Source organism: Syngnathus leptorhynchus, chromosome 9 (assembly GCF_054491065.1).
Source record: "Syngnathus leptorhynchus isolate UIUO chromosome 9, UIUO_Slep, whole genome shotgun sequence".
Lineage (NCBI taxonomy): Eukaryota > Metazoa > Chordata > Actinopteri > Syngnathiformes > Syngnathidae > Syngnathus > Syngnathus leptorhynchus.
Window position 1 is genome coordinate 8,395,067 of NC_141203.1, and position 27,474 is coordinate 8,422,540.

Below are 27,474 nucleotides of genomic sequence, written 5' to 3' on the forward strand. Positions count from 1 at the left end.
AATGGAAATAATCCAGTCCAAGGTGAAATTGTCACTGACATCATACACATTTTATTCCCCCCCCCCCAATAAATTAATTCATTAATTTCTTCTCTTTTCATTTTCCAGCAACATGCACAGATTCAGTTTCACGTCGTCATGCTTCTCTGTTTTGGAGGCATATTTTCCGGAATCACATGACTGCTGTGTTCAATTATTCCGATTCCTTGCAGCATAATGAATCGCCCTTCTTCTTGACATGTCAGACCGTCCAGCAATATATATTCATGTCTGCTAGTGGACACGGAGCCACCAGGAGGGTGGTCCTGCCCTGTCACCACCAGCTGCTGATGTGCACTGGAGGGAAGAGAGTGACATTTAATCGGATGAGGTGGGCCGTCCCCGAAAGCTCCGCTCTGTAGAAATATGTGCCACGATGTACTCAACAGTCACAATATTAGGAGAGGTACGCTCAATGCGAATCCAGCATAGGGTTAAAGACATCATCGCTGATGCTTCTATCTCCCCCGACGCAGTCAGGGGAGACAAACAACAAAATCAATACTCCCACTCTCGACAGTTCACGACGAGGGTCTCCCCTGACGCTTCGCCTCGGTCTGTCACAGTCACTCCTTCAAGTGGGAAGTGCTGACAAGGTGGGTGTCGGAGGGGACGATGAGAATCTTGTTCAGCACCATAGACAGCTCCCTACAATTTCTTCGGCTGGATTTGCACTGTGGAGTTCATGCAGAGATTTTTCTTTTTCTTTCATCTTAAGTGACACAGTCGGGATATGCATCATGACATTGCAAAAAGGGAGGAAAAAAACAGAATCTGATGTCTACAGATCAGAATCCCATGTTGAGAAAAAGATTATATTCAACAGATATGCCGTCTTTGAAACAGCAGCATGGACAAGTTCCAAAAATGCTACATTTGTCCTTTAAATATGCAAATAATTCTTTTATGTTGAACATTTGAAGGCCTTTTCTATTGATATCACCCACATGTCAATCGTGATACAATATCAATATAAAATGTAATTTTAATATATAATTTAATATTAACATAATATTTATAATATATATAATATTTAACATTAATATTAAACTATATTAAACCTCGCCTCAAATCCACATTGAAATTATCCTGCGAAATAATCCCAAATCTGATTACACTGTATATATTTTCATGTGTTGTATTGAATAACAGTCACATTTCTTTTCCTGTTACACCCCAAGCTTGATATCATTTCTATGTCACTCGAGATGTAATGTATAAATGGAAATAGACAGTCAAAAAAAATAAATAATCAAATGTATGTATGAAATCAGAATTGGGCATCTAGTGCAAGGTATAAATCCAGCCATAGGGGACAAGACTTGTGTTGTTTGGCTGGCATCTATTTGGTCTTTTATTTGTTCAAATGTTAGATGTAATCCAAACAACAAATGAGTCCTACAAGACTCGATTGAGCTCTTCGGAGTGTGTAAGCAACCGACAAATTATGTGTGAGGCACTTTTAGTACGGCATTAGCATTACACTGATTACTTTGTGAGCTATACTAATATGCACTTGCCTCAAAGATGTATGAGCAGAATTACATGCTTTCCTTGTATAGCTTTTCAAACGACTGCATAAACTAAATGAGCCAGTTTCCCCATTTACATCTACTGTCAGAATTTTTCGACAGTGGAGGCCAGTTATATTTTAGAACACATCTGGTTTCTGTAGCATATTACGGTCGCAGCCGTAGGTGAGTCATTTTAGACTTCACAAAGGGCAAAAAAAGTTTCATTTCAAATGCAATATATGCAGTTATCAAGATTGAACTGTGTGAATTGAAATATATTTACAGCATGCGTCAGTTCTTCAGCCCAGAGTTTGTCGATTTAGGAGAGTAAAAGGAAGCACAACGTGGAGTACTTACAGTTGAATAATTAGAATCTGACAGCTGGAGGGCTGTCCAGGGATTTTCATCCATTTTAAATAAACTTTGCTCTACTAGGAGTTCAGTAGAGTAGCTGCTGCTATAGGCCACATTGTTCATTTTAAATGTCCTGTTTTTCCTGGATTGGAATTGTTTAAAAATAATAATAATCATAATAATTGAAATAATCATTCGACGCAGCCCAAAACGGCACTCTGTTGTAAACTAAAATAAATGAAAGGCAAGGCAATTAGGTGTCAATTATGTGTAAATGAACCATTTTTTGTTTTTGAAGCAGTTTTTCAAAAGGTGGCATTCTCTAGAGTTGTGAACATCATGATGCAAGTCTTTATGCAGTAATTCATCCATCCATTTTCTGTACTGCTGGTGCTCATCGAGGCATAGTGTCTATTATCAGAAGGCCACTATTGGAGGAATTGGGATACATTTCTCAAAGGAATGGTGAGTTTCAGCATGCGTCCACAAGTAATTGTTTGCAAGGAGTGGAGGAAATAGAGTTGCAACTATCCCCTTTCCTTGAGTCCAAATTCTAATACTTTCCCTAAATCCATTCCGTTTCACTGCACTTTGTGAACCCAGCAGTCACAAAGGCCATATGGGCGGGCGGGGAATAAAAGCCCCAATCCTCAAACTCAGCAGCGGTTTTTTTTGCCGCACTTCAGCAATGAAAGCCACAATGAAGCTGCCGGTGCATTGCCACTTACAAAAGCAACATCAAACGATACACATGTGACCGAGGTGTGACATCCATATTTGGGCCATGAAGTCGGTAACGGCACCAGGGGCCGTATGGGGACTAATTGCTTTTGTGTGGGGCGGCACGTGACTCGATCATGCTGCTGATGGGTGTCAAGTTGACCATGACCTTTATGAAATAGCACTGGCGTGACCTAATTACACACATTGTTATGCAAATTAGCGGATGGATGGATGGATGGATGGATGGATGGATGGTTGGATGGATGGATGGATGGATGGATGGATGGATGGATGGATGGATGGATGGATGGATGGATGGATGGATGGATGGATGGATGGATGGATGGATGGATGGATGATTTGTAATGGTAGAGAACACGATGGCTTGGAACAGACCACTCACGACAAACATCTCCTTGTTGACTCCATCCCCTTGCCATCATGACGCAGTTGGTGGGTAGCTCGTCAGGAACACATCAACAGTTGCGTTTATCCATCTGAGCTCGCAGAGTGGGAGGGTCATCGCTGTGCACTGCCAGTGGTAATGAAGCCACAGCTATAAATGGTCTAGTCATTCATGATTAAATGGCGTGTCATGCCTGAAGTAATTGCCTTAATTAGCTATTGAACAGGTTTCAGGGTTAATGGGACAGCAGGTTGGCACTCAACTTGATTTACAGTTGGACGTTAATGATTTTACTCTCATCCTCCCCTCATTCGCCGAGATGATTTGATTAACCGTTGGGAGGAAACAGATCCCCCTGTTTGTTAGTACAAAATCAATTTCACGCATGGCCGAGCTATCTCTGACAGTGTTTTTGTTGAGCAAGCCGGGCCGGGTCCCCAGTCAGCCGAGGCCGTGAGAGCTCAATCTGACGCTCAAAGTGGCGGCTCTTCCTTCCCTTACTCACTAGAGTAGCTCGCCTCCTCTAAGCTCTTTCGTCATGACGGAGCAAACAGTACCATGTTTTTGGTGGAATAAGCCAGTTTGAGTAATTAGGAAGTAGCCACCGTCCAAGGGACATCAGTCTGTTTGGAAAATAGTTTTAGTTGAAAAAAAAAAAAAAGTTTTTAAAAACAATCATAAAATCCATTACATTTGTGGGATAACAATCAAACTAAAACAGTAGCCATTTTCTCTGAACTTTCATTTTACCAATTTAGACAGACTATTTATTTATTTTATTTTTTTGTGGAGGAACGCACCTGCAGTTGTATTTTGGCAATAGTTGAAATATAACACCTTTCTGTTTTCATTTCTCAATTTGCTCCAGGCTCGTTTTGCCGGTAAATACTCTATTTTTTTTCTTTTTTTTTAAACAGCTTTTCACTTCACAAGTAGTGATCACCCACAGCTTTTCGTTTTGGCTCCCTCGTATTGAAAAACAAACACCATCATCCTATCAGTTTTAGTTTGTAATAACGGTTTTTTTATTATTCATTCATTATCTTGTATTGGCTCTCATTAGATTGTATCTAAGGAAGTGTTTGGAAGCGTATGCGTTATCGAAAGGAGAATCTCTGCAAACGAATCAGAAAAAACACCGACCGCTCTGGATATGATCTGCTGGGCTTCTTTATTGTGAGCGCCGATTAGACGATTTGCCTCTTGTCTGTCTGGCTTCCTGCCCTGCTCCATCTGCTCAGTGCAGATTGTTTGGAACACATCAGGGTCAATGACCAAACAACCATATTTGACAAGTGAACACGTTTGAGCTCTGATTACGGTAAAATCATAACACTTTCTTTCATTATAGGAATAATGAAGACTCCTCAATATTGTCAACTTTTATTTGTTATGTTTCAAGAGGGACAATTGTTCATATGATCAGTAGAGATTATTTTTCATTGAAATAGCAAATCCCAAACGGATTACTGGTTTTGGTTCAGTATATGATTTTGGTGATATACTGTACAGCCATCCAGCTGAGTTTGGATGAAAGACAGGATACACTTTGGCTTGGTTGCCAGTCAATGGCAGGACACATTCAGATATTTATTTTTAGAGCGTAGGAGGAAGCCAGACTCTTAAGAAATGACAGAGCTCTTTTTAAAATCACATGCTGCATCGCATTGATTGCTTGTTACAGTGTCGACAAACAATAATGGCATATAAAAAAAAAAAAAATCTATAGAGTTTGTGTAGTAAAATACAGAAAAGATTCTGCCAGGCTGCAAAATAACCTTGCTCAACCCCATCGGGGGCTCTTAAAAGTGCACCGTCGCGCACGGTGAGTGCATAGCTTTACTTGGGCTGAAAGCTGAGTAAATCAAACTTCGACAGGAGGGAAAGTAAACAAGAGGGAAGGAGGAGAAAGATTGTCTCCGTGGAATTCGGAGTCGCTCTTTGTCCTGTGTGCCGAGTCAAAATAATGTCTGCGTGGATGCTGTGGCTGTATTTTGCTGTAGTAAACACAAGGAAGTTGAAAACAGAAGTTGGAGTTGTAAACCAATATTGAACTGTATGGAAACAAATATTGAACCATGTGTGTCATCGCTTCTTTTTCAAGGTTTCGGCTTTGAAGTGTTTTTCGTTCACGTTTTTTGTTTTTTTTTACATGATTCTTTTTATGTCTCAATAGCAAAAATAAGGGCCAGCACAGTGCGTAGTCGTTGGCTCCTCGGCCTCACGGTCGAGAGGTGTCAGCTTCAAATCTTGGATCAGGCCCTGCTGTGTGGACCTTGTTATCCCTGCCCTTGTGAGAGTTATTCCTGCCATTCCTCCATCACTTTCTTGAGCTCTTGTTCTCATTACAGCGATAGGTAAAATGGAGCCAATTCCAGCTGACTTTGGGCAAGAGATGGGATACCCCCTGGAATGGTTGCCAGCCAATCACAGTTCACATTCATGGGACTGTGATACATTTTTCAAAATGTGATCGGGAGGTTTTGTTATGAAGAAAGCGAAGTTGAAACTTCCGAAAAAGCCTACTAGAGCAACCCGAACTCTTGAGGTCATTCATCTCTTTTCTTGATGTTACCAAAACGTGGCATTTGAACAGGGGTGTGTAGACTTTCTATATCCACCGTTAGTCAGTGAAGACTGAAATTATACAAAGGTGTGATTTCATTTTTTTTTTTTTTAACTATATTAACTCTCATTGACTGGCAAACTATCCAGGTTGCACCTTTCTTTTTGCCAAAAGTCAACAAGGATCAAATCCAGCTACCTGACTGTAACAACAACAAGTGAAAATGGCGGGAAAAATCAACAGTAGGTGGTGGTCATCAAAAAGAAGGCATTTCTTGTTTATCGCTCCAACTGTTTACTCTGTGCTCTGGAACTTCAGCGCTCCGTATGAAAAAGGGCTATAAAGTTGAGTGTCGTCTGATGCTTTTTCATCTCGGCTATATAGAGTGCCAGCGTTCCCCGGTGACGACAGCAAGTTCTGCATTAATTATGCCGGGGATGCTGAGACCTCATCATGAGAAGGCAGCAGGCAACAAAGATATTTGCCTGGCAAGTCGCTCGGTCTCCCTTTTTTCCTCGCTTGCCTTCCTTATTGTCTGGTCTGATTTACCGTCGCCTCTCTCTTCTCGGCACTGCAGAGGCCCGCGGCTTTCTGAGGAGGCTTCGTCGCTCAGGTTGTCAATGAGACTTTGCGCCGGCCGGCCAGCTAATGCAGTCAGAGTCGTGTGTGTGTGTTGTCTCTGACGTGACGATAGCGAGGCTGTTCATGGGGAAGCCTCGGAGCGATTGAGGTTGAAGGTTGTGTATTGTGCAGGTAGAGCACGGTACAAACATCGGAGCTTAAATCAAAGCGTCCTTGTTGATTTTATGGTTCTGACATTTTGCCCGTGTTTGTTTTCCCCTGAGCGCCGAATACAAGTCAGAGCGTTAAGTACACCTGCAGATTCAATGGGATCCAATACTCCAATACGATTTTGTTTTTTTGCATTCTTGTGTTTCTGTACGGTAAACACAAAAATGATGTACTCAAATCAGTATGTCAGTTCTGTTGGACTGAAAAGTCCAATATTGTTAATTAAGATACCAGTATATGTCTTTGAATACTCACCGGTACCGATAAGTAAATATATTGTCTTTGCATGTTCTCCTTGGCTCCCCGCCTCTACCGTGACCGTAATGAACCCAAGCACTGTAGAAAATGGATGGATGGCAGTTTCCAAAGTATTTCAATAAGCCATCGACCAAAACCTTTTTTCACCGGGGTCTTCTGCTCGCTGACCTTTGGTGTAATTGTCATAAAACTTTGAACAAACCTGCAGAACAACCTTTTGCGGTCAATCTATACGGGGTTGGCACAGACCCCAAAACCCATCCATCTTATTTTTCTTTCCAGCTTTTCCTCATTAGGACCTCGGGAAACTGAACGTCGCCAACAAAACGGAATTCCGTTGTAAACCGAGGATCCCCTGTGTCCCTATTTTGTAGTTCTTACGATACCCCGAAGATGATAACGGCAAAACTGTCCCCTCTGTCTCGTAAGACAGCAAGACTCCAAGACGATAAATCGTAGATGTTATCGGGTTGAAATCCAGAACTCCACTTTTCTGTTTTTCTGAACTCACTGTTCTTTACTCTCGAGGTGACCAAGAAGCTGAGCAGCTGCGCTCCACTACGATGAACCGATAAACTATAAATGCTGAAGAGCTTTGATGTTAAAGTGGCATATGTACCCTACATTTCCATCTGCTACTACTCTTCTGTCTCTCGTTGGTCCATCTGAGCGGCTGCCAAAATGTCCAAAGCGCAGGAGGAAAGGATGTTAAGATTGTAAGAGTTGTGTGAGAGGGACTGGCATCTCGTAAAACCCCCGACAAGCTCCGCAGCTGCCCGACTCTAATAAGCACTCAAAGGCCCGCCTCATATGAAAATCTATTTGGAGGTGTTATGCTGGTGAGCATCATACTTCACTTTAAAGTACAGTAGATAACTCCAATTTACACGGCAACAAGAATCTAATTTCGTTTTTTTTGGGCAGAGTGATATGATAGATTCAAGCGTATACTGGCTACTGACTAAGCCATCTGGACGAAAGGACATTCTTGTGTCCATCTGTGCTCACTTTAGTGATGGGATGGATGGATGGATGGATGGATGGATGGATGGATGGATGGATGGATGGATGGATGGATGGATGGATGGATGGATGGATGGATGGATGGATGGATGGATGGAATTGCCTGTACTGAAAATAAAGGTCACATATGGTAACGGTTTGACTTTGGGAAGAGTATTTCCAAACCTAATTGATCTCAATGGGAATTTTTAGGCGGATGTTGAAAGTATTCGATAAACAATCTCTAATGTCATCTGCACTTCTCCCAACTGCATCTAAGTGGATAATGTGTCCATATTGATCGAACATTAGAGGTGACGTCTCTGTTTTTTTTTTTTTTCCTTGTAATCTTAGCGTTGCATGATGATATCGATTATAGCGCCGCATGTTATATTCATGAAGCACAAAGTTGATTTTCCCGGGGTATTGATTGTTTTTGCAACTCAATATTGAAACAAACCAATGAGAATTTGTATATCAAAGACACTAAAATCAATTCAATGAATAGATTGAGCTTAAACAGATGTTTAAGAATTGAGGATTTTATTTATTTATTTATTTATTTATTTATTTATTTATTTGTGTATTTATTTATTTATTTATTTATTTATTTAATGTGCTCCACTGCATTCCACAAGAGAATGTTTTTGCCCTGATAACAATAAAGTGCCAATTAGAGCGGTCCCTGCAAGTTCTGGTGAAAGGTCATTTTGACATACTCATATTTCCGGCCATTACCCCTCCTGGGTAAAACATAATGATAGTTTTGGTTCATGACATGATGACATCATGTCAGTCTAATGCCAAACCTGACTTTTTATTTATTGTTTCCTTTTTTTTTTCTGTGAGTTGCATGCACAGAACTGTATAAACTGGACCGCTTCTGTATGCTTTATAAATAATGCATGAAAATTGCAGAGCCTGCTTGATGGATTGCCCAAGTTTGCCTGTGACATTAGCTGATATTAACACATTGTAGATGGTATTTATGTATATATACTCTGTCCTATTGTTATACTTGGAAAGCAGAGTTATGCAACTGTTTTTTTAACCTTTAAAACTGGTTGAAACCTGTCAAATCCTCACGCCGGGTGGGATGAAAAAATGCCTGAGGATTGTTAAATCCCCTAGCACATATGGAAGCGGTGTGAGTCCAGTTTCTGGAATTATCCCGGAGACCGACCGATCTGCTCTAGCCACCTACAGCCCTTAATTGAACCTTTTGTGAACTTTTTCACCACTCGGGGAAATGGCAAGTAGAATGTCAAATTTGAACCCAATGAGGTGATTAAAGTGCTTAGCCATTTTGGATTAGCATAATTGCCCTTTGCTATACGCTTTGACTTCTTATGTGAAATTTGAGAGGGGTTGTTTAATTTGCGATTTAGAGCGATAATAAGCCAAGGTAGCTCTTGGTCCAACTTTAGTCCAGTTTAAAGGATATTTTAGATTTAGTTTGCTTTAACACGTCAGGTTTGGTTCTGTTGTGTTCTGATTTTGTTTTTGTCACATGTGAACACACTCAAGCATGTATCCTGATTGAGATACAAAATATAAAATAGGTCACTTGTTAAATACATCTTTTGGTGCCTATCGGGACATCTCAGCTGATATAAATATAACAAAGTCGACTCAAACTCCAAAACTGTCACCTGTGAGGCATTAAATGAATATATCATGCGAAACCACAATAATCATTCAATAAGTAGAACGTACATTTAAATTTCTGTCAGGCTGCTGATTAGGATGGTATAGCTTTACAGAAACCGGGGCAGTAAAATCATTAGGCCGTAGGCGGTAGAATAATTACATTTTCATCCACTTATTTTAATAAATTTCTTTTTCTTGTGGTTCTTATGAACCATTATTCTTTCAACTCCCTGTAAAAAAAAAAAAGTAATTAATTTGCAAAGATAGCACAGATAGTCCCCAAGCCACTTTTCCGGAGGATGTCAGCTTCATTTAAAAAAAAAAAAAAAAAAGACTTATGAGTGGTGCGGCACGCAAACCTTCCAGAGAAATGCTTAATCATATATTCCCAACCACTGTGCGGCGACACATTAGTATGCTCATTTTGTGTATTTAATTGCTCAGTAAATTTCCATTTGTTTATGACAATAAATAACGTATCATTCAACATAGAGCGGCAGTCCGAACATTTATATGTTCTTATTCTTGGTGGTGAAAAAAAAAAAACAATTAACTTACCGCTATTCATAAAACAGAATATGGAATTTGTGTTCAACTAAACCAGTCCAGATTTCACAGTGTAATTACACTTGTGAGTCAACTGAGACCAGATCCTCATTATTCCAGTTTATATATTTTCTGAGACAATTCAGTACCAGAGATTTTTCTAATGTCAAACATGTGCCTCAATAAAAGTCGGGAAAGGCTGGAATCACAAAGGCACAAGAAACAGAATGTATTTTATTTATTAGGGACACACATCTGAGAAAAGCAAGAAAGTTGACATAATAAAAGAAAGCATGACCATCAATCAATAAGTCAATATAAGAGACAAGTTGTTACATCCTTATCCGAACCTCTTTTAAAGGAATTCGTGCTTGGCCAAACCTTTAGCCCAGCTTTAATAGAAGTGAAGCTGTTTTCTTTTTTAGCATCAGCCGCTTGAACCTTTTGTTGGTGCCGGCACCAGAAGACACCTTTACTGCTCTTCGGGAAACCTGGCGGTCGCTTGGCAACATGGAGCAAGGACACCACCGCAGCGTTGTTGATAGAAACTCGCCTAGACCCAGACACTTGATTTGTTTTCATGTAACCGGATTTTTTTTTTTGCAGAAGTCCTTTCAGTGTGACGCTTTGTATGTTAAGACTGCTTGCTAATGTTTGTGTGACCGATGTGTATATTAGTCAAAACCGCATTTTTCAAATTGTTGAGTTTCATTAAAAGATGGATTACAATTTTAAGAGAAAAAATGCCATTTTGCTGTAGTCACTCATTTGTAAAGTATCATGAGAATATCATAAAGAACTTAGTTTATTTTAGTCGTACAATTTAAAAAGTGAAACTACGACTCACAGAATCAAACATTTACAATGATTGTATCTTGCAGGCTAATACAAATCCAAAATCCATCATCTCAAGAAAAAGGAATATTACACACGTATAAAACAATATTTTTTTTAAACATAGAAATTTGGTCAGACTTTTGGAAAGTATTTTCCTCTTTAATGAACCCGTATAAAACGTCAGACTTTTTAAATTTCATCCAGAATATAACAATAAAAAAAGGTTTTCTACGATTTTCTAATTTATTGAGTGTCGTCTGTACTTTATGACAAAAGTTCCAGTCCAGGTAGAAATAGTTGGATCTGAAAATACCAACTCAACTCAAATCTCTGCTTTGTGATGATCCCGGCCATTAATCTGCCTTTTGTTGCATTGTACTTTTGTGTTGTGTTCACTAAGCTCTGCGGTCAGACCACAATTGCGTATCCAGTCTGTTGTCCTCAGTCGGGGGTTTCACAAACTAGGCTGCCAAAACTGAATCTGAACCTTTTGGGTCAGTCAGTGTTGTTGAATCGGTGATCCCTTTTCGCTACTTTCGTGTCCCAAAGTCCAAGGCCTCCTCGGCACAGAGATGTTCAATACAGCCCCAATCAGCGGTGGTGGGGGTTCATGGCAGAAAGAAATCATCAGCGATGGCCGTTTGATATCGTCTCTGCAGAGCAAAGTCACATAATCCAGTTTGTGTCCAAAAATAAAAAAATAAAAATATGAATTCAACTGCAGCCAAATAATCCCCTGAAATAACAGGCTTAAGCACTAAAACCCTTCTCTAATTTTATCTGGAATCTTCCAAACACTGACACCACAATGACATCAAAGCGGGACAGGAAATGCATGGCCAACAAATAAATAGACGGGCGAGTGGCATTAGGGCTTAATACGCGGCAGAGTGGATGGAGCTTTTGGAAAGCGGAGCTCAGTTTCGGCTTGGAGAGATGCTCGATGAGACGCATCCAGCTCGCTCTGCCAGGGTCGCCAAATTGCACTTTTTTTTTTTTTTTACGCTTTCACTGGATGAAGCCCTTTTTCAGAGTTGAATGGACTTTCTCATCTGTCAAATCCAAAACCAAAAAGTTGAATCCCCCCTCCCCCCCATTTTTTTTTTTTAATTAAACCGATTTTTGTGTGTTTTCTTACTTCTCTGAGCTGCATTGTGTGGGAAGGTTAGACATCTGACATTTTGTTCATTTTTGCTTGGGTAATATTTTTTTCCCCCCTGTCTGGGAGCTTCTTTGTGAGCCTTACCTCTGCAAGGAGATTCCAAATATGAGACATTCCACCATAATGACTTCTCGCACGGCACATCGCCAAGCGTGTTTGATAATAACAAATTATTTCTACTAATAGACCATGTTTCCTAATTATCTTGACTGTTGGAACGCCGACTTAATGAGCACTTCTGACACCATCTTGCGCTGTAATCGTTTCAAAGTGCACTGTTGAAAAAAAGTATTTTTACCCAAGACCGTGTTGACAACTTGGAATGTTGTGTCAGACAGAGCCTCGTGTTCTCCACGCGATAATTAGTGGCTGGCGAGAAGTGTGCGAAACTCAAGGACACAGCACTAACACCTACCAGCTCTCTTCTCCACCTTCACCAAATGCTTCTATTGCTCTGAATATTGCCTTTCTCTGGGTTTTTTTTTCTATCTCTTTGCTTCATCACTTCATATTCATCCCCACAGGCTTTTCAGTACAGAGGAAATGAATGACACACAAACCAGGCGGCGGTTTCATCTTCCACTTGAAGTCACTTTCAGTCAGAGATGACTTTTGAGGATGAAATCCAAAAAGGAAATGTGTTGTGTCTTTGTGTGAAGAACATCCATCACCTGAGGACTCTTCTGAGTTTTATCTCATTGTCTCATCTACAAGACAGCCACAGTGACATACGAGCCATTTCCTCAAGAACCTCTTTCCTGCCGTCCCAGAATGCAGTCCTATGCGTCCTAATTGGCGAAGGAGCCCAGATGCTAAATCGCAAAGTGAAAAGTGAGATTAATGTGGTATTAGGTCAAAGCTATTATGCAGTTTTCATTTATCACCTTAGCTGCAGAAAGGAGGATTCACTTTCAATGGACACCGTTGTTGCTGAGTAGAAACAAGCACGAATGGAGACAATTAAAATTAAATCAAAGTTACTGAAGTGCAAATGGTGGGAAGCATCCGTTAAATTACACTTGTGTTCCAATTAATTAGGATATCATGGACAAGTTCATTTATTTCAGTTCATTACTACCTCCACTTGTAAATTACCCTTTTTTTTGTCTTACATTTCATGCAAAAATTGACACTTCGGAAACAGTTCTACTATTACAAATATTTGAACACAAATGGTGCAGCAATTCATGTAGACGGACAATACTCAGACCATTCGTTCTTTTATCCTATATGTGAAAAACGACAAATATGACTGTAGCTTACAAGGCTGACCCACAAACACAATGAGAACTAGGTGTAAAAAAAAAAAAAGAAACATCGTCTTGTTCCCCAGAGCATAAACATGGACGCATGCAACATTAGGAAATGATCATCTCATGTGTAACCCGAACGCAAATCAATGTTAACGACAACATCGTCACATGACACAAGATCACCCGTAATACTTTTCTTCCACTTGAATTCATCCTGTGCACCGTTCAATGTTGCTGTTTTGGGTTAGCCACAAATCAGATTGGGAAATATTTTTTTATTATCTTTTATCTTTTTAATATGCGCACAATAGAGACTGGGAATTGAAATCAGAACAATTGCTCGTCTATTCAAAGTTTTTTTGAGACAAGCAGTGACTAATTGGGTCACATTATTTATTCAAATGAAGACCACTTTTAGAGGGAATGCGCGAAATGGCTTTTGACAAACAGAGGCTTTGCCTTTTTTTTCTAACCATCCTGGTAAAAGTCAAACTGATTGCACATAACAACAGAAAACGAATGTTTACTCAAAAGCTTGCAAGCGTTCCATGAAATTGCACATTGATGCTTGGAAAGAAAAAAACTGCCATTGTCAACATAAGTGCATTCAATTGTGGGGTGATTGTGCTTTAATCTGAAGTGCTGTGTGTCTCCGCTTTATGACACAGGCTAGAGCTTTTTTGGTTGGCTAGAGCGTGTGGAGAAACACGTTGGCCTTGTTTTCGTGGAAAAGCTAAATTGAAAGGTTATAGCATAATTTAATTGAATGTCTGGAAATCTGTCTACGTAAGAAAACACATAGGCTCTTGAGTTAAGACGGCCGTTGAAAAGAATCTCTCGCTGCTATTTGAAGCCATCCCGACAAGAATTCTTCAGACGATCTACTAAAAGGAATTTAAAAAAATGTAAAACCCAGAAAGAGACGGACGGAACAGTCGGTATTTTAGTTTTTCCTCGAAGACAGACACGTGCTGATCCGCTGCCAGCTTTTTTCAGGAAGTCCGCTACCGTTGTAAATAATTGATCCTCCAATATCCAGGATCCAGATGAGGTGATTAAGCTGCTCCTCTGATGGACAGCTGGAATGTGCTTCAATGTCTCGTGGCCTTGGGTTGCTCCAATCCCACTTTTTTTCCGAGCCTGTCTTTTTCTTCAACCTTTATTTACCTAATTACCGTACGGCAATACGGGTCGAACATATTCATTAAAAACAACAACACTCAATGATTCAAGACGTTAAAAGGCTCCTTCAATTACACTGTGACAATTAGAATTAAAAACAATACAATGTGCAGCTGCTTTCCAATAATGAGTTGTTAGAAAAAGACATTTTATGCTTAACTAACTGCCTAATTTGCAAACATTTTTTTTGCACAAGTCATTTACTCAGTGCTACTGGAGACCTCTTGTTTGTTGATATTCACTTAAGCTATAAAGCATTTTTTTATTTATTTATTCCCTTTAAGGAGTGTTAGTACTATTCCATCAGAGCATTTAAAGAAATGATCATTTTGCAGTATGGTTCCGGCTAAAGCGATGTGCTTCCCGAATGACTAAACATGGCACAAAGTCTGTAATGGGTAGGCGGTTGGATTCCGGGGAAGTTGGTAAGGCAGGCAGTTGGTTATGGAGCTCGACAGCAGGTAGAGAGCGTGAAGGCAGACAGGTTGATTTTGTGTAGGCAGGCTGCAAGTCTTGACAGCTACTTCCATCATTAACTCTCTTGTTGCACCTTTACACAAGTTTAAAAAAATGTGTGTGTATGTGTGTTAGAGTTGCTTTTATATCAAATCTACTTCCTTGATTTTTCATGATTCTTCGTAAGCCTCAACAAATAATCAAATTCAAATCAATGTAGTCGAATGCACTTTTCAAATAAAGGGTCCAATTTCGAGCCTTTCTGTTTGTTTATAGTTTTCAGTCCACTATCTTAATGCTTATGCTCAATAATATATTCTTCATCCTCTGCATAGAACGGTAATATTAGTGCCGCACTGATAAACTGAAAGAGGAGTTGGGACAATGAACAGTTTAGTGTTTTATACTGCCCCCAGGTGGCCATTCAATTGATGCAGTATGACAAACTGTTAAATTCTTTTTAATTGTTTTATGAAGTGCAATATTATGGTGTGATATTTTTTTTCCTCATAAAAAACCCATTTTTGTTATTTTTGGGGGGGGGGATTGATGTCACGGATTGATGGCATAACTATTCATTTCATTGGGAAAGGATGATTTGACATATGAATGTATTATGAGGTTACAAAACAAATTATACTCATATCTCAAGACACGACTACTTCTTGAAACTGATACTTTGTGAAACTGGTCCATGGTACGAAAAAGTCCAAGCATCCACACATCCAATCAAATATCGCTATGCATACATTTATCGTCTAATATTTTTACTCACGTGGCATCGCAATGAGCCTCATTACCCTGACATATAAAAACATATATGTAAATAATGTATAAATATGTAGTCACCCTTTCACACTCGGCATAGATAATTTATAGTATTCAGTGACCTCAACATGCAAGCTGCTAATGGCAGACACCACAAACCGATGCTCTCGTTTTAATATGGGTGACAGTTGTGTGTTTTATTTACTTCAGCAAACAGAATAAAGAGTACAACAGATTCAACCTTTTTCTTGACAGTAATTGTACAGACTTCAAGTAGAAAAACATCCGACATAGTGTCACCAAAGCAGGTTATGTGTGAGGAGCACACAAACCTACGTACCGCTGTTTCTTCAGTCTGTCAAACGAAGACCTCGGTATCTCACGTGCTTTATGGAAAGACTGACACAGTTAATCTCTGCAAAGTTGCTATTGTGCTGTCGAAATTGCAGTCTGGAGCCTTGGGAGTCTTGCGCTGTTATTTGTGACAATTGCTTTGGATTTCTCGTTCCTGCTGAGGAGTAAAGAGCGCTCGTTCTCCAACCGAGAAGCTGCTGTGCACCTAAGTTCACTTCACACCGCATATTACAATCACTACTGTACTTCAAAGGTAGCATCACTTTCATTGGAATAATGGCGTGACTTACAGTTTAAATGAAGTCTATTCTCCCCGCGAGTCGTTGAGATGATTGATGGCAAACGGAATTCCTACGTTCGGCCACATCTTACTTGCAACCTCTGACATTGTGAGAGCGTGCTTGATTCCATGTCTTTGCTCTCCTCTTGGGCTCATAAGCGTGAGTGGCTGTGGGACTCTTGTAATTGGAAGGTAGAGCTTTTGGCCTCCAGCTTCTCTAGAGAATGTGATAAAGTGTCCTTGAGTCGAAACACCGGTCAGCTGCGTTTACCGTCGCGCTGATTTTTTTTCAAATGTATACTTGAGCCGAGATGTAGTATAAAAAATTGAGGGAATTTTAGAAACTATTTTTTTATGATTGTTATTAATATTATCATATTTATATGTGTATTATTTATATAATTTTAGAAACATTGCTAAGTTTATTTTAATGCCTCCTGAATGCTACCAGTCCGGGATGTCTCTTGTCTCTTGTCCAAGTCGGCTATAATGGACTCTAACTCACTCGTGTCCAAAGAAAATGGACAGAATTTAACACCAAGCACAGTCTTTTGCTGAGACCAAACGATTCTCCACAGGCTTTAAATTTGTTTGTCAGATTCATGCATTATTCACTGAGAAACAAAAGAATATTTGCCCAAAATGGCCTCTATAATGTTTAAAAACATATATTTAAAAAGCTATAAAAGTTATAGGCTTATGGTTATTTAATTCTAGTGCCAATTGAAATTATTGTAGTCATTTGTTGTGACTGTTCATAATGCAACTCTGCTGCAGACAAAATCAACCAGTCCAAGAGGGACGGGCCTTGGTATAGCTCCAAATATTGTCAATCAATTCCACATAATCGATATATGATCATCTTGATGCGAAATATTCAACAATAGCAGTATTTTCAGAAACAAGTACCCGGATACTCACCTTCACTTCTACCTCTAGCAACTGTCCCACTCTAATAGAAACGAAATTGAAAGTCATGTAGCACTTCAGTAAAACCAAATTTATTGAACTGTCCCTCCCACTGAGCTATTAAGTTCTCATCGGATTGGGCGCTGTCGAAATGACTGTCCATTCTTTCAGGATAAAATAGCTTAGTTATAAAATCAATACTAGCTCCATTGTTCTTGATTAAACCTATTTGTTATGTTGGGGTCTGGCGGGAAGTAAAAAGCACTCAAGATATTTGGGATTATCTGGTCATGGTTCATCTAAAAATACATCGAGTAGTTCGTAAAGATCCCCGCTGCGATTTTTTGGGGGGTCGACTGCATAATTCTCAGTCGCGTAGCTATTTAATAATCTCGAAACACCGCGTGAGCAATAAAAGTGATTGATGGGGGAAGGTCACAGAGGATGAGAGGCCACTCAGTTAGCCAACTATTTTTTGCTGATAGCATCATGTACCGCGCATGGAATAATCCCTAAGTGGCCGAAAAGTACAAAAGTACACCAACAACAGGTTAATTTTTTTTCCCCCTTCACATTAACTGCCGGTCGCTGTGGAAAATAGATGAATATATCTTTTATCTTGTTGTATTCTATATTTAAACATATTGATGGGTTGGTCAGCATCCTGAACCAGACATGGTACCACTTTATAGAATCAATTATTTGATGTGCTGTGCTCCGAGACGTGCTACATTATTAAAGAAATGCATTTCAGACACTGGGTGGCTTTTATGGACTTTTTGCCAACTCGCTCATTTGGCCCAGCCTGGCCCAAAATGCTTTTAAAAGCGGCTATCGTATTGTGCTATCATAATTCCCCGTTACCGTTTTGCTGGAAGTAGACCATTTTTATTCTCGTTGCCAGATTAATGATGATAATGACCACAGAGCTGGGACAAAAGTTGTCTGTATCCTCTAAGAACTGGGACGTCGTTTTTGGAAAAGGCTGAATGAAAACTGGGAATGTTGTGTGTCTGCGTAGGAGATTGATGGGATGTGAAGGTCCCATGGCAGCATGCAATGCTCTCAGTGTCTTCAGCCTTGTCCTTATATGATTTGATTGTGATGTTGATGCCGTGTGATTTTTTTTTCCACTGCCAGCTTTTGTACTCGCGTGGCTCTTCTGGTCGTATTATTAATTCAGAGATTCGCCTTCCCTCCTCAGACGTCTCTCGAAGAGAAACGCATGCAGTGGTGGGATTACAAAAAGGAGGGTGTAATTAGAAGGGAGGATTTTTACCATGGTGGTAAATGGAGTCTGCGCTGTCATATTACAATTTCTAATTGGTCTCAAATGACAAGAAGAGCAGTTAAAAAAAAAAAAAAAAAACGCAGAGTGACTCGCCCACAAAGCGATTCATTCAAAATACCCTTCCGACCTATTCTCCTCATCCTAACCCAACTTGTCCAATTATTGTGCCGTTTTCTTATGCATGAGCCGTCACTTGCATTGAATTTTTGCCTCATCGAGCCACTTGGGTCTTGATTTGTCGCTTCAAAAGGGACTGCGGTATATAAAACGGTCAGCCATTAGCAATTTGCGCTGGAAGCTATTGTGATTCAAATGAGTTTGAATGAAGAGGAATAGAAAATATCCAATTGAAACATGATCTGCAAGTTAAAGAATACTAATTCATAGATCATCATGTGGATTTGAACTTAGAAAAAGTCGACACACCCCTGTTCAAATGTCTTTTTTGGGGATCAAGATGGATCGTTTCAAAATTGTTCCTGTTAATTTCAGCTATTATTTAAAGAGACTCTTGTTAGCCCCCCCCCAAAAAAAGTTGAGATGTTTTAGTAGTCATTTCCTGACATTTTGTGTTTTGCTTTGTAAAAAAAATCCTGAGCATTTGGTGCTATAGTATTATGACGCAGTGACTTACAGATATTTTTAAGACGCTGCCTGAAAACAATATCCAAAACCCTTCTACTGCTTCTACTAATTCCAGTCAAGTCAAAACCCGCATGCAGTTCCGCCACCCCATGATCAAGTCATTTTGATCAGTGCTGAATGTGAAATCATTATTTTCCCTTTATGTGATTTGACCCTGGGAAACCTTTTTTTGTGAGCAAATCGCATATTTTTGTGAACTCAAGCTCAGAAGAATCGTTTTTTTTTTCTCTTCAGTTTCAGATTATTGGCGTCAACGCATTTGTCTGATGTCCCAGCCGCGCAGTATTTCTTCAGCTGCGTGACATTGTTCGTCTTTCCTTTGTTTCCCCCACAATGAAGGATGAGATGTTTCTCCTTTGAAGGACAATTTCCCCTCCTGTTTGTTATCCGTTCTGGGTACAAGCATGCTCTGTTTGTGCGTCATGCGATGCGCAAGCGACGGCGGCGTCCTGACAACTAAATGAAAGGTCCCATCCTTCTTCAAGTTTGCTCCCGGATGACACTCCTCGCCCCCATTCCGTCACCATTAAAACGCCCCAACACGATGCGAGGAATCTCAAAAACGGTCCATTACGGGCTGCCACGGGGATCGCAGTCACCATTAAGGGATGGTATCGGTTACAAATAATGCATGTCTGCAGTCTTTTTCTTATCTATCTGGGAGGAACGCCACAAAGCGGCCGGCTGTGTGCGGATGCGGAGATGTGCCGCAGATACACAATAACGCCTGCCAAGGACATCTTCTCGCAGGAGAGACGCTAAAGTGAGGATTGGAGCCAGATGACCCTGATGTAAAGCATTTAAACACCCGCGTGAACAACCCACACAAACCTACACGGCCGAGCAAAGCGCACTGCAATCGGTTGCATCCTTTTTTTTGGGTCACCAATTGAAATACAGCGGTGCCCTGAGATTAGTTTTATTCGTTCCTTGGTCGTGCCGGTAATTCAAAACAAGATCGCAAATTATTATAGATCGGAGAATGTCCCGGCGCGAAGACAGCTATGGTTCCATATTTGAAAGGATTTAAAAGAAGTATGGTGACCTGTGATTAGTTTTGACCTGTCCGTCGACAGTATCAAAATGGCCGCCACTTGAGATGGATAGAAACATGTGTTTTTTGCCTGTTTAATTCACAAATCATTCATCAGAACACTGTGTCTCGACTGGTCAGGCTACGTGGAACATATTGCAAAGAAAATTAACTTGCGAGAAAACAAGTATGAATTGTTGCAGAATGTGACATCCATCTAAAAGTCTTGGACACCTTCCTTGTACTAATGGCTGTCAGACAAACGAGTCGCGAACCCTTTCAAGCCTGCGACAATTTCGAAGATGCAATTTTAAAACTCCAAAGGCTTTACGTTTCATTTGGAAATGCCATTAAGTTCACAGGCAGTTATGTCTTTTTAATGAGAGCGCTAAATTGCCGTCATATGAAGCGATTTTTGTGCAAAATGAAAACGGCGCACATCATGAATGTCAAGCAGCGGAGCGACCAAATGGTCCTGGACTCGGAGAGGCACCATTCACGCTCACCGGCACCGCCTGATGAGATAGAGCCACGGGGCTCTCTCTCTCTCTCTCTCTCTCTCTCTCTCTCTCTCTCTCTCTCTCTCTCTCTCTCTCTCTCTCTCTCTCTCTCTCTCTCTCTCTCTCTCTCTCTCTCTCTCTCTCTCTCTTGTCTCCAGTGGAAAATAGTTAAAATGTAATGAAGCCAATTTGCCCGGCGCTTTCTGGGCTTTGACAGTTACATCAGTACTGATGCATGTGTAATGTGATGACAGCCAAGCACATCTGTGACGACTGATTGAACGCTCAGTTGTGGCTGTGGAGAATATCGGATTGTTGTTGAGTTTTTCATGTTTTGTTTTTGCAAAACCGAGAAGAACATTGGGATGTGTGAAATTTGTTGTTTTCACCTATTAATAGGAAGCTTTTGAAAGAAAACATTTTTTGGAGGCAGAACTTCAGTGATTCTGGGTTTTTATAACCGATCATTTGATTTGGTTTATTGACCAGCATGTCTGCCTCACAGTTGTTCACCCGTGGTTGGTTATAAAGCAAAGAACTGAGAGTTTCTGTCACCAAAATGCATGGAAGTATTTTGTAAATGGGGCCATCGTTTATAAACAACAGCCTCTCGAAATATCCACGCTTGCTCCTTTAATCACTCTAGTCTTGTCTTCTTTGTGGCTGTTCTTCCTTGATAATCAGGCCATTTTTTTTGTGGTTCAAAAATTTTAGATATTCACGTTTTCCTTGTCCGTTGAGAATTTGTAGTTAATATGTGGCTTTTTTTAAATAATGCACAAAAACACTTTTAAAGGTCATTCTGATATAAGATGTATTTGTCACCATTGCCTTTACTGAATGTTTTTGAAAGTCAAACAAAACGCCTGATTTGTGGCACTTACCCAAATTATTTTTTTATTTTGTCTGGGTTGGTCTAGTTTAAAAGAAATAATAAATAGCCAACAAGTTTGACATCTTTTGTCCTTGGCGCTGCTTTGGACACAAAGTAACTAATATGCAATAAAGGATTTCATCCGCTGGCAGAACAAAGCAAAAAAAAAAAAAAAAGATTATTTCGTTCTTTCCCAGGGAGCTGTAAATTGAAACTTCCTCTGACTTTGAGAGCAGAGGAAGAAAGCTATGAGCTGATTATTTTCTATGGTCTCACTGGCCTTGCTTGTTTGTATGGAATAAATGTGTCAAATCACATGAAATTGTTATACCCCTTGAAGAACAGACATACGAATGGGTTTAACTGATTGGATCGTTTAAATGAAATTGACTATTATTAGTATGACGGAAGCCTGTGAGGTGGCACAGTCCACTTCCATGCTGGTTAAAATTTCTTCACATACTATACCATAGCTGTTCTTACCTTCCACCTCTTCCAGTTAGCCAGCCTTTGCCGAAAGAAAAATAATGGCAATAGATTACATTGAAATTATATTTCATTATAATTATTAGCAGCTTTCTGGGATATACTTTAAATTCACGTAGAATTGTATACCTCACTTGGTACACTCCGCAGCAAGGCCTGAGTAGCAAAGAAGAAAAGCAAATTGCAAATAGCATGAATAGTGATTGATTGTGCCATTTGGTGCTCCATGTTGAAGTCATGGAGGTGTGAGACTGCACAGTACAAAAGTTGATCGACTGTGTTCTAATGTAGTCAAAGGTTCTTTCCTCCTCCCTTTTTCCTTTTCTTTCCTCTCTCAAAAATATTAGACCAAATTTGTTAGGGGACCCATGATTGTGTTCATTAGAGAATACGAGTATGTCAGCTCTGAGCTGACATGATCTAGAATCAGATGCTCCGATCAGATCTTGTCTCGGGGCATCGGGTGCGTACAACCGGAACGACCCGGTGGTCATGTAGCTGACAAGTACATGTCTTCACGACAATCACGCTCACTAACCCCGGTGTTCCTATAGACTCAAGTTTTTTTTTTCTTCTTCTCGTTTCCTTAGGAGCACCTTGCGGCAGTTAAGTTCCAAGTCTTTTGTGTCATGCTTTTAAAAATAGAACGCTATCTCAACCTGAAATTGTCGGCCAAGATAGAATCAGCCCTACCGCCGCGTCCCCCTTCGCGCTCTCATCAAGCTTCGTAACAGAACAAGCGAAGGAGAGTGATGGCTGTTATTACAGACTTCAGGTGGAGGGCCACCCGGAGAGAGCGAAAGAGACGGCGAGTAGAGATAAACAGCGTCCAAAGAGCAGATTGACAAGCGAATTCAGTGGCGTGATTAATGTGACAACCTTTGAGAAAAGGTTATGGATCCGTTGGGAACACTAATGTGTGCCGGACATGGAGGAGGAAGAGAAGAAGGGCAGGAGTCAAGCGAGGCTGGAGAAAGTCATTTCACTTGTCGGCTTTCGTTTGCCACCCCCAGCGCCGATCCTCAACATTACCATGGAATCATTTTCTGATTATCACTGGATGTCTCCTTTCATTAAATAGATTTCAAAAAGCTGCCCTGCATACATTCTATGTGCATTTTTTTTTTAGATTTAGGAAATATTTTTTTAGATGCTCCACAATTCCAGATTTTAATTCATGCATGTTCATGTGTTAAGCAAGAAAAAACATTTTGTGCAAAAGTATTGGAACTTGCTAAAGTGTTGCCTGTTCGATCGATTGCTTAAACACGATGTCACGCTGTTCTCACTCGTACCGCAAACAATACACAGTCATTCAGTGCCGCTGCTGAGCAAGGACATTCATTCCTCTGTTTATTAAGTTACAGTCGATGTGCCGCCATTCTGATTATGTCGCTGCAATTGCTCGATGAGTGAACTCCTGCTTCTTCGCTTGCTTCGGCGTTCTGTTCTCTTCGGCTGCTTGCAATCAAGCAGAAGCAGGGGGCAGCGCCATTATGGCTAATTATGGGCAAATAATAAGCAGTTGTCTGTTGCCTTGATGCTGACTGGGAATGAAACGTGGCGTCTCTTCCGGATTGTGCGTTTGTGATGCATGAGTCAGTTTCTGGAGCAAGGCTGTGTGTGTGTTTGTGTGTGTGTTGGCCAGTACACTAAATTGATCATGACAGTAAAAGTCCTCACTGCCATTTCATGACATCACCCACAGATTTCCCATAGATTTGAAATCCCTTTGGGATTTTAGATACATGAGACAACAGGTGAAGTGTAATCATTAAAGTAGAAAATCCGATTATTGTGGGCAATTGGTTGCTGATTAATCGTGTCTTGAAGCAATTGAGGCAAAATGGAAAGGAAATCCTGCGTTGTTGGTTAACTTGCGTTTTTAATTAACCAACTCGGCAGAGCAATCGTGACACGCTAGGTCCAACAATGAGCTATCCGTAGCTCCTCCCCAAAACACAAAGATGTTTATTAGCAAAATTCTTGAAGACCCCTAAAATTGTCTCCACAAAAGGGCGCTAAAATAATCATTAGAAACAGAATAGTGATGCGTCCCATCTCATTTAAAAAAAACAAACACTGCTGCCTCTCTTCTTGTTTTCTCGCGAGCTTTCAGATTTTCTAGAAGCTCATGTTCAATGTGCTTTTGTAAGAAAAGAATCACAAATGCAATTGTGTACTCATCTTAATTTAGCTGTTTTAAAGCTGAATATTGTTGTCAGGGTATCTCCTCTTGCTCTTCATTACTGATTTATGATTAACTTCTCAGTCACTCGTCAACACGCTGCCGGGAAATCTTGATTGTAAAGCCCAGTCGTCGTTTTTCCAGCGCACGCTAGAGTGGCTCGAAAGAGGGGACGGAGAAAGTATACCGCGGCGTCACTCGAGACGGAAACGCCTGAGTCTGATGCGTGATGACGCTGATGGGGCACACGGGTGACCTTTGGGCCGCAGAGTGCACTCAGACATCACCCTCTACATGACTTTCAAGTCCCAAACAGACGAGACAACGTCTGGGAAACTTTGACAGCCGGCATCTGTCAACACGCACTCACTCACTTGCTCATCAAATATGGAAAACAAAAAAAAAAAGTGATGTTCAACTGTGGGGGGGGAAAAAAAAGATTCAAAAATCTCACAGCATTTTTTTTTTTTGTCTCTGTTCCAGGAACTTCTACTACATCACCATGCTGCGTGACCCTGTGTCCCGTTACCTGAGCGAGTGGAAGCACGTCCAGCGTGGCGCCACCTGGAAGACGGCCCTGCACATGTGCGACGGGCGTTCGCCCACCCAAGACGAGCTGCCCACCTGCTACAACGGCGAGGACTGGTCGGGCGTCACCCTTTCCGACTTCATGCGCTGCCCCTCCAACCTGGCCAACAACCGGCAAGTGCGCATGTTGTCCGACCTGAGCCTGGTGGGCTGCTACAACTTGTCGTCCATGAACGAGAGCCAACGCGACCACATCCTGCTGAGCAGTGCCATGAGTAACCTGAAGAACATGGCCTTCTACGGCCTGACCGAGTTCCAACGCAAGACGCAGTACCTGTTCGAGCGGACGTTCAGCCTGCGCTTCATCTCGCCCTTCACGCAGATCAACAGCACGCGGGCCGCCAACGTGGACCTGAGCGAGGCCGTGCGACGACGCATCGAGGAGCTCAACTTCCTGGACGTGCAGCTGTACGACTACGCCAAGGATCTGTTCCTTCAGCGTTTCCAGTTCACCCGGCAGAGGGAGCGCCGAGAGGTGCGCTTGAAGAGACGCGAGGAGCGCCGTTGGATACGCCAACGGCAGCAAGTCGGGCCGTGGCCGCCCAAACGCAAAACGCCGAAAAGCCTGGAGAAGGACCACAATGACTTTGCCACCACCACTGAGGACTACACAAGCCAAGTGGCTCGCTGGTGATGCCATTCATTTAAATCACTGTCATTATACACTACTCACAAAAAAAATTGGGATATTTGGCTTTCGGGTGAAATTTTAGGATGAATCCAAAATGCACTTTGAAAGTTCTACGTCGGTCTACGTTCACCTCTAATGGTTTCAGTACATTTTAGGGTTCTTCTAAAATGTCACCCCAAGATCCCAAAGCATCTGTGACTTGTGTATATTGTCATCATATCATCATTAATGCGTCGCTCAGCTTTTCAGTGTGCACTCGTCTTTCTTTCTAACAATGGTTCTCAAACTGGGGTCTGGAGTTAGGGGGGTCCACAAATAACTTGCCCTAAATTATTATAAAAAGTGCATATTTACCATACAATTGAGAACGAACTGATGTGACAGTAAAACAAACGAACATACTTTGAGCCAATGTTGAGCCACTAAATCTCGACATGAATGAAGTCACATTTATTTGAGTAAAAGGAATATTCTGACAGAAATTAAGTCCAATTTTTTATTATTTGATCGCCATTAGGATCACGATGGTGTTCAATTTCCCCCATGTAAGAAGTCTCGAACCAAAATTATTTGAGACCCCCCCATTTACAAATGTGGTCACTGCCTCCAGGTGTCCTTTTTGGTGTCTTAAAACTCTTTAAATGCTGTGTTTTTAATCATGTCATCGCTGCCTTGGTTCTTTTCCAAATGCAGCTCTTGCCAGAAAAAAAAAAAACAATCAGAAGCTGCTTTATTTCCAAATTACATTTAAAAAAAAAAAAAGATGAATGTCATCAAAATTACATACACATTTTTTAAAAAGTAGTCGTAGAAGGTTGCATGCCACATTCACACTTGCACAAGTAGTCTGTAAAGAAGAATGAGCTTTTGTTATTATTATTTGAACTCAATGAAAAGCTTTCCCTTGAGGGCCACTTTTGGTGCATGAGGACTGATTATGTTTTTGAGTTGCAATGTTCTCTCTTACCTTCACAAGGGCAATAGCTTGCTCAACAAAACCCTCAATTATGTTGGCATACAGTGGAACCTTTTAAGTTGAAAACATTCCAATGGCCTTTAAAGTTGCTCTGATTTAAACAAATATATATATTTATATCTGAGTTTACAGTGTTAAAATTGCTGGCGACCCCATTGATCAATAATGATTCCATAAATAATGATGGATTTCGAGTGAAATATAAAGACATTTTACAAAAATTAAGAATTTAAGTTTTTTCACTTTTTTTTTCATTTTATTGTCCATTGTGCTGCTCCCTCGTGGGTGCGCTATAGTTACCCCAATCCAGACGTACAAATAGTCTACACATGGAAACGGTGACTCCTCATTTGCCTAAGTCGCAGCAGTATTAAATGTTCTTTTCATAGGATACTGAATATGCCTTTGAGTATTGATATTATTTGTCTTCATGTGTTGCTCCACCGTTTTGTGTTGAAATTTCCGTTGCTTGAAGACAATGATGCTATTCGTTAGCTCGTCTGTGAGGTTTTGCATGCATTGTGTATTAGCATTAAACTAAACATACATGACTAAGGCAAAGCGATTACTTTTAAATACACAATGTGCAGTTTTTTGTTTTGTTTGACAGTGGGAGTGGCAATAAATAGCTAGAAGACTCTTTTTTTGTTGTTGTTGTTCACCCGCTGCCAAACTGCTGCTAGTTAGAAAGTGAGTTGACGTATTAAGCCATATTCTACAAAATCGCAATAAGCTCCATTGCTTGGTCGTGATTTGTCATCACACTTTTTCATCTTTGCCATCAGTGGTAATCTTTTATATAAACAGGAAAAAAAAAGCCAAAGATTGACAAACCACCTTTACCCAGTTGAGTCTTTAGTTAAGCTAAATTCGTTTCATTTTTGCACTTTTTTGTCTGGAGTCAAATTCCAACGCGTTCCACTTTGGAGGTTCCACTGTATTTAAGATGAGACATGGAATAAAAGTGAATAAATTGTTGCTTAAGAAACATATATGAAATGGTCCTGCATCCTAGGAAGTATACAAATGTCAAGTCTATGTTTTGCCGTTATTGACATAACATGAACACACATGAAGATGAAACGGGAGTTTTTTGTTTCATCTTGTGTGCTTTTATGCTTATCTTGTATCCCCTGAAAGGCCCGCCAACACACACACACACACACACAAATGCTATCACATCCTTATCAGCATAACCACATTGTCTCTTC

At 40.6% G+C, this 27,474-nt stretch overlaps 1 protein-coding gene across 2 annotated transcripts in view; it reads left to right on the forward strand.

Annotated features, from left to right (window-relative positions):
* hs6st3b (heparan sulfate 6-O-sulfotransferase 3b) overlaps window positions 1–27,208 on the forward strand; it is a 42,288-nt gene extending 15,080 nt beyond the window's left edge. For both annotated transcript variants that reach the window (XM_085921283.1, XM_085921282.1), the window contains one exon: window positions 24,552–27,208. In XM_085921283.1, coding sequence (XP_085777409.1) covers window positions 24,552–25,290 — 739 coding nt within the window. In that variant the 3' untranslated portion in view covers window positions 25,291–27,208. The remainder of the gene's footprint in view (window positions 1–24,551) is intronic.
* Window positions 27,209–27,474: the final 266 nt, after the last annotated feature.